General features: G+C 44.0%; 1 protein-coding gene across 1 annotated transcript in view; it reads right to left on the bottom strand.

Annotated features, from left to right (window-relative positions):
* Positions 1-8,250, bottom strand: part of DNAH7 (dynein, axonemal, heavy chain 7) — a 150,787-nt gene that overhangs the window by 125,868 nt on the left and 16,669 nt on the right. Inside the window, exons 8-11 of the mRNA XM_015566120.1 lie at positions 6,753-6,878; positions 4,602-4,721; positions 2,413-2,596; positions 1,419-1,598 (exon numbers count right to left, since the gene is read on the bottom strand). Of these exons, the coding sequence (XP_015421606.1) occupies positions 1,419-1,598; positions 2,413-2,596; positions 4,602-4,721; positions 6,753-6,878 (610 nt within the window). The remainder of the gene's footprint in view (positions 1-1,418; positions 1,599-2,412; positions 2,597-4,601; positions 4,722-6,752; positions 6,879-8,250) is intronic.

Below are 8,250 nucleotides of genomic sequence, written 5' to 3' on the forward strand. Positions count from 1 at the left end.
CTCAATGGATAGAGCGTCGGCCTGCAGACTGAAGGTTTGATTCTGGTCAGGGGCATGTACCTTGGTTGTGGGCACATCCCCAGTAGGGGGTGTGCAAGAGGCAGCTGATCGATGTTTCTCTCTCATCGATGTTTCTAACTCTCTATCCCTCTCCCTTCCTCTCTGTAAAAATCAGTAAAATATATTTTAAAAAAAAGAGAGGACAAGTAAATGTGCCCACATGGTTCATCATCTGGAACCAAGTTAGTGGGTGCCCTGCAGCATTCTATTGGACAATATCTAAGGATTCTTTCAGAGAACTAATTTAGTCAGGGATCCAGGGTGCATTTGACCACTATGCCCCCTAGTGGGCATTTCAGGAAATTATTTTGCTTAGAACTACAGATGCTTCATGAGAACTTGAGTGAATCCCACCACCACCACCACCTCACCCCTTGGCTCCGTGGATGAGGGTGTCATCTTTTCTCAGAAAGAACTTTAGACTAAAGCCATCTCTGCTATGTACTGTATGCCATGTGAGATCATTGGCTCTAATGTGAAGCTCATTATGTTCATTACGGAATGTTTCTCAAATGTATTAACAGCCTGTGTAATGTTTAAAGGCTATAGATTTATTTTTCTAAAGAGAACTGGAGACCAGTACTTGGGAACTATATTAGAAAGTATTGTTTTCCTGTGACTTCTAATCAGTTCCTATCAAGTGCGAAGGGAAATGATATATTAGATGAGACAGTTCAGTGTTCAAAAGCATCTCACATCATATCAAGAGATGGTGATGTACGCGGACTCACAACACTTTAAGTTCCTTGTAGGTTTGCCTTCCATGGGGGAAAAGGTTTAATTTAAAATTTGTTAAATTTCTCCTTTAATTTCTATAAAAATTTGTGTAAGAAACATCTATCTGAATTCCACCTCTGCAGTTGCTGCCAAAGATCAAGAGCATGCTCATTGTCTTACTCCAAGGCCTCTCTAAAGCTGGTATTTAAGTGGTGTTCTAGTAAAGCCATCTCCAACAACGCAGACTTTGGTAAACCATCCTCCTCCATGCGTCCTTCTGTCTCCTTCTAAGGTGAGTAACTTGTAAGATCTCTGTTTCTCCCTGGGCATGAACTTTGAACAGAGGGACATTCCATTTCTCTTTCTGCTTTCTCTTTCCATTTCTGTCTGATCATCCCGGAAAGTACGCTAGCCTGGGACGGTCCCTCTCTGACCAGCAGATCCCAGTGGAAGGCTGGACTGAGAAACTAGGTGTATTGTTAGGGAAGTTAATGGGAAAACAATATTCTTTTGGAGCAAAACTTCCTCATAGGTCAATGTTACGAGGCTATTTAAATTCTCCAGAGCAGAGGATCCCTGTCTGCCCCTTTTGAAGTGAATACCATGCCAATCCAAGCAATCAGAATATACTTGTCACTTACCCACTTGGAATACAATTTTGTCTCAACCCTCGGCACAAAACTGACAGCTTTAATCATGACATCATAAATATTTAAAAAGATGTCTATATAGTCTTCGAACTGAGGTTCAAACTTAATGGTGTCATTATCAAGAAGCAGCCTCATGATGAAACCTGGATGTTCAAAAGCTCTGACAGAATCCTGCAAAAAAGCATATATTCTTGGGTTGTTATTTATTAATTAGTGTATCACTTTCCAGATGAACGACTGTAAACCTGCTTCTGCCCCACTCCGCACAGATGAACTGTGCTAGACTGAGAAGCGTGCTGGCCCCGTGGGAATACGGGGAGCCCACCGGTCCTCTGACGCCTGGACGGTTAAGCCGACGAAGAGCTACTGAGAAGGGCAAGTGACTCCCAGCTGGACTTGCTGGTGCCTAGCAGCCATGGGGCCTACAGATTCTGGGAAAAGGAGGGTGTGCACGGAGAATCGCGCAAAAAAAGAGCCCAACGGGAGAACATTCAAATTCCCAGACAAAAGCAAAGTCCCAGGTCCGGCTCACACTGTAATAGAACCTCTTCCGGAAAGAAGAGAGTTTCTCGTGGAAACGTTCCCCGGCCATCATGACCCAAATTTCCTAATTATGGGAATTTTCACTCATTGCTGCTAATCCTCACCAATGTGCTGATGGATACCCACATCTCTTAAACTCATAGGTTCACATTACTGCTAACTTTGTGTGGTTTTTTTAAACAGATAAGCATAAGAGGTCAAAGGACATACAAGGTGAGGCAAAAGAAGGTTTATAGTTGTGAGTATGCGAAACACAGTTTGTTCTTGTGCTATTATTTATTAATTATTGTTTTATTTTCTGAAAGAACAGTGTAACCTCATTATGCCCCACCCTGTACTGGCTGCTGTCCCACTGGTAAAGGCATTTTAGCCTTTCTTCCCTGAAAAGACTGAACACGAGTAAGTTAGTAAATGGATGCTGGTGTAGCTGAGCCAAACATACTGGGGGCTGTGCGATCAGGTCTGTGAAGTCCTGCATGGAGGACAGCGTGAGGTCCTGCAGCTGTAAGGTCATCAGCGCCGCGGCGCAGTTGAAAAAGGCCTCCAGCTTGGCGCTGCTCTCGCCCGTGGGCAGCTGCTTCTTTTTGTTGCCTTGGTAATAGATGTTCTGCACTTCCGGAAACCACCTTGAAAGAACAACAGGCTCTTAAAAGCTCACGCTCTTAGCGAATGACCCCTTTCGCACGGAGCGGTACCGGTAACGTCTGGACAGCTGAAGGCCTTCGCAGAGCGGCACGGCGCTAAGTGACACTGCCCGCTCCCGGAATGTGAGCGCTGGCCTGTTTCCCGTCTCCCAGGAACGGACACTTTCATCAGAGCCTTTAGAAAAATACGACACCTAACTTTATAGACTATTACAAGGTACTCCTGCCGTCCAGGCTCCCAAATGTTCTCCGGGGAACGGATTTGCTGAAAGCGAGCATGTGAACAACTGATTGAGCCAAGGGAGCGTTTGCTGGGTTCAACCCAGTGGCATTCTATGCTGTTCTATCCATTTCACAATGACTTGAAAATAAGGTACAAATCAAGCATATTGTATTTTTATTCCCTTGAATGTGAAATCCTGAGTGACTGAGATTAAAATGTGTATGTATCCTTATGATAAAAGGAAAACAGTGAAACTCATATATAGATAGATCAGAATGATAATAGGTGAAGTTTTCAGTTTACAAAACCACTGTCCAACACTACAAAATTCAGGAATGCTGGTACCTCTTTCACAAGATATAATGAATTTTTTAAAACAGGGAATTCATAATCTCAGGAGTTGCCTGAGTGCTTGAGGAGCAAGCTAAGCTTTAAATATATGCATCTATCCCAACTATAATAATAAAAGCATAATATGCTAATTAGACCAGATGTCCTTTCCGACGACCTTCCGGATGAAGCTGGGGCTGCGAGGGAAGCCCGGGTCCCGGGTGCCAGAGGGAAGCCAGTGCCGGCAGCCGGGGGAAGGAAGGCCAACTCTTGCACGAATTCCGTGCATCGGGCCTCTAGTGAACAAATATGTGTTCAGTGTCTACTGTGTGCTGGGAACATGTCATGGGAGATATAAAACTTTATGACATCATCCCTTCTCTCACAATAATGAAGGCCATGTGTCATGGCAGCAAAACAGCTTTGACGTCAAAGGACAGAGATGGAATTTCCCATTTACTAGTGAAGAAGGGTTTTATAGTGAAGACGGCAGTTTCACCAAAGAATAGACAGAAATGATGCCCCGCCGACTTATGAACCAGGAGGTCAGGATTTGATTCCTGGTCAGGGCACATGCCCGGGTTGTGGGCTCGAGCCCCAGTGTGAGGGAGGCAGGAGGCAACCGATCAATGATTCTCTCTCACCATTGATGTTTCTCTCCCTCTCTCCCTCTCCCTCCCTCTCTGAAATCAATAAAAATATATATATTTTTAAAAGAATAGATAGACCCTGAGAAAAGGATCTGGGGTAGAATAGTAAGTAGAACCGGTGGGCTTGGTGAAGATAATATATCTGATCGTGTCACTGCCTATAGTAGAGACGATCGGCTAGAAAACAGGAGGAAGTAAGTGGGGGAAATGCTGTGAGGGCTTTTGCAGAACTTGGGAGCTAAGGGTTCGAACTTGGGACAGCCTTACCCTTTTAGATGGAGCCCTGGTGCAATTATCATTTGGCAAATCGAACCTCCAATGAGATTGTAAACTACTTTAAAGAATATATTTTCCCCATCATTCTTTAAACTCCTCTGCATCTCTCATCCAAAAGCACAATGGAAAAAGCCTAGCAACTTGCATGTGCCAACAGTAGATGTCAGATAGATATCTGGGAAGTCACTAACTGATGGTCATCCCCCCATGGGACAATAAGGACGAATCTTGAGAGTATTGTGTTAAGCGAAATAAATCAGAGCTGAGGTGGAAACCAGACATTAAGAAAAAAGTAACCGTCAATCATAATCATTTTGGTTTCTGTACAATCTGTGCTGCATAGAACATTTGGGTAGATATCACAGACCAGAGCAGTTAACCATATCATATTTAACTCTTAAGCAGAAATGATTACAAACTTGTTAAAATTGATCTTCTAAAGGCAGTTAAAAATGCAGAACCCCACCAATCTCATCTTTAAGTTCATTATCCTCTGTCAAAACTTTACGTTTTAAGTAGAGCCTCTTTGGCAGTTTCCAGGTGTCTCATGATGATGGTCTGAAAATTTGACAGCTCTAATGCCTCCTGGCGATTGTGAAATTCTTCTGTATCAATTAAACGTAATTTCCTGTGAGATACAAATGAACAGTGATTTAAGTATGAGATGTTTTCGTATGTAGTATTTTGCTATTTGATCCCTTCTAAAAAATATATGATATTTCTAAGTTTTATCACTAAAATTTGTGTTTCATAAAATTAAAAACTCAAGCACATGAGACATTATGATTTTAAATATAATTAATATGCTTTTGCACGTGACTTTCCAACTTTCCCAGCACCATTTGTTGAAGAGGCTTTTCCCCATCCATCATATGTTTTTGGCTGCATTATAAAAAATGTATTTGCCCATGTACATGTAGGTTTATTTCTGGACTCCCAATTCTGTTTCATTGGTCTGTGTGTCTATTTTTCTACCAGTGCCATGCTGTTTTAATGACTGTCACTTTGTAGTATAATCTGAAGTCAGGGAGTGTGACACCTCCAGCTTTGTTCTTTTTTCTCAGGATTGCTTTAGCTATCTGGGGTCTTTTGTGGTTCCATTTGTCCCCATACACAAAAACTAACTCAAAATGAATCAAAGACCTACATATAAGACCTGAAACAACAAATTATGTAGAAGATAATGTAGGTAGTAAACTTATGGACTTAATATATGTGGTCTACTCATTGATTACCTATTGGTATAATTGTGTTACTATAATTTAACTCTAGATTTCTTCCCTATTTCCATGTGATTAAGTGATTTCTATATTATCTGAAAGATAGTAACCACAATTAAAAACATCACATTTAGGGAGCATTATCTCAATTCGTTGAGGTTCTGCCTCCCGGCATATGTCGACAGTTTGGCTCAAATAAACTCACAAAAATTTTTTAAAAAAACATCACATTTAATTTTTACTTAAAGGTCAATATAAAATCCCGGCTAGTAAACAAAAAACACATTTCAAATCGGTTGATTGCTACTCACAGACAAAGCCTCGCCCTTTCTGGACAAGCTGAGCCCCGGAGCCCGCCCAGCCCGGTGTGTCCCGCAGCTCCACCTGCGGTGGCCGAGAGGAAGACACACGTGGTGGCGGGAGAAAAGGCTCGTAGACCCCGCCTCCCCTTCTCCCCCCAAATCCTCCTAGGCCAGGATGCCATCTCCTCTGCCATAAAGCGGGGCCCGTCCATGTTTTGAGGGGGCTGTTGGGAGGCCTTCTTTAAGAAAAATAACACATATGCATTACTTTTGCACATTTACAAAGACACAACCCCAGCGCCCTGGAAGTGGCGGTTCGGGGAAGGGGAGATGATGAAGATGGAGCTTCCAGAACACGAGGCAAACCGGCCTCAGCCGGGCGACCAGCTCCCCAGCCTCGCAGCGCCCACCAGAGCTCCGCCTGCTGGCCCGTCCCCGCCAGGACAGGGTCCCGGAGGTGATGCCTGGCCCAGGTCACCCAGGACCGTCACTCGGGCCACGCGCATGGGCAATATTGTCTAGGGAGCAGCCAGTGTTCTGTGGGATTCAAAACAGGGCGTGATATGCCCAGCCGGGGTGGCTTAGTGGTTGAGCATCAACCTATGAACCTGGAGGTCAGCATTCAATTTCGTCAGGGCACATGGCTGGCTTTTGGGCTCAATCCCCAGTGTGGGTGGTGCAGGAGGCAGCTCATCGATTCTCTCTCATCATTGACGTTTTTATCTCTCCCTCTCCCTTCCTCTCAGAGATCAATAAAAATATATTTTAAAAAAAACAGGGCATGATAATTCAGCCCCTTAAGTGTAATTACCCCTTAAAGATTGTGTGAGAAGGGAAAGGAGGAAAAATGGGAGATATCTATAATACTATCAACAATAAAAAATATATATTAAAAAAAGATTGCGTGATATCAGGGTATGGGATGGGGAGGGGAGAACTGGCTTAGAGATAGAGGCAGTGTTTACTTTGTATTCTATACATTTCTATATTGCTCATTTAAAACTGTGCTTAGATACTTACATTGAATTGGTGATATTTTTAATATTTGCCGTTAAAGCAGAAAGGAAACAGTGAAGATGCAATGCGATAATTTCCATCTCAAAAACAACACAAAACTCAGCCCAGCCAGACACTCACTTGAAGGTGCTGTGCCACAGGTCCAGCACCGCCAGCATCGTGGGGTTCATGGCGTTCAGGTGGTCCCTGATGTAGCTGCTCGCGGCCAGGAAAGATTTCCTCCAAGGTTTCGGGAGAATTTCCATTCTGAAAACAGAGAAAACACTATGTAACCTTCTCTAAAGATCAAGAGACAGTGTTTTATAGTTCATGTACTTTTTGAGTAATAATGGCTTAATTTTAATAAAAAATATGATGCATCCCTCCTGGTAATCACAGTACAAGTCATGCTCTTTAGAAAAAAAGTAAAACTGAATTGGTTACCTAATTATGTCAGCATTCTTCAAACTTATTTTACCAAACTTATTTTGGTAATTATTTTAGAGAAAATATATAACAAGCTAATTTTCCCATTATGTGTTCCATATTTTAATCCATGTAATAAAATAAAATATATTCTTTGTGTGCATATTTCCTGCCACCTTCCCAATGTGGTTTGGGGCATTCAAATTGCCATCAAACTTTTATATCCCTACTAGAGGCCCAGTGCATGAAATTCGTGCACTCGGGGGTAGGGGTATTTTACCAAACTTATTTTGGTAATTATTTTAGAGAAAATATATAACAAGCTAATTTTCCCATTATGTGTTCCATATTTTAATCCATGTAATAAAATAAAATATATTCTTTGTGTGCATATTTCCTGCCACCTTCCCAATGTGGTTTGGGGCATTCAAATTGCCATCAAACTTTTATATCCCTACTAGAGGCCCAGTGCATGAAATTCGTGCACTCGGGGGTAGGGGGTGTCCCTCAGCCCAGCCTGTGCCCTCTCCAAGTCCGGGAGCCCTTGTGAAGCTCCCGCCACCGCCTGCTGCACTCACCAGCTGTGAGCCCGGCTTCTGGCTGAGTGGCACTCCCCCTATGGGAGCTCACTGACTACCAGGCAGGGGGCAGCTCCTATGTTGAGCTGCCCTGGTGGTCAGTGTGCATCGTAGAGACCGGTCATTCCACCATCAGGCTGAAACCGGCTCTCTGACATCCCCCGAGGGGGTCCCAGATTGAGAGAGGGTGCAGGCCAGGCTGAGGGACCCCATCAGTGCACAATTGGGGCAGGAAAGGGATGCAGGAGGTTGGCCGGCCAGGGAGGGACCACAGGAGGGCTCTAGGGCATGTCCAGACCATCTCACTCAGTCCCAATCAGCCATACCCCAGAAGCAAGCTGCTCCCTGGTGGTCAGTACATGTCATAGCAAGTGGTTGAGCAACCTTAGCATATCATTAGCATATTACGCTTTGATTGGTTGAACAGATGACCGGACAACCAGACACTTACCACATTAGGCTTTTATTACATAAGACTAGAGGCCTGGTGCACAAAAATTTGTGCACTCGGGGGGCGGGGGGAGGTCCCTCAGCCCGGCCTGTGCCCTCTCACAGTCTGGGACCCCTCAGGGGATGACCATCTGCTGGCTGAGGCCTGCTCCACAGGGGATTGGGCCTAAGCTGGCAATCAGACC

This window comes from Myotis davidii, unplaced genomic scaffold (genome assembly GCF_000327345.1).
Source record: "Myotis davidii unplaced genomic scaffold, ASM32734v1 scaffold221, whole genome shotgun sequence".
In the NCBI taxonomy this organism is placed as follows: domain Eukaryota; kingdom Metazoa; phylum Chordata; class Mammalia; order Chiroptera; family Vespertilionidae; genus Myotis; species Myotis davidii.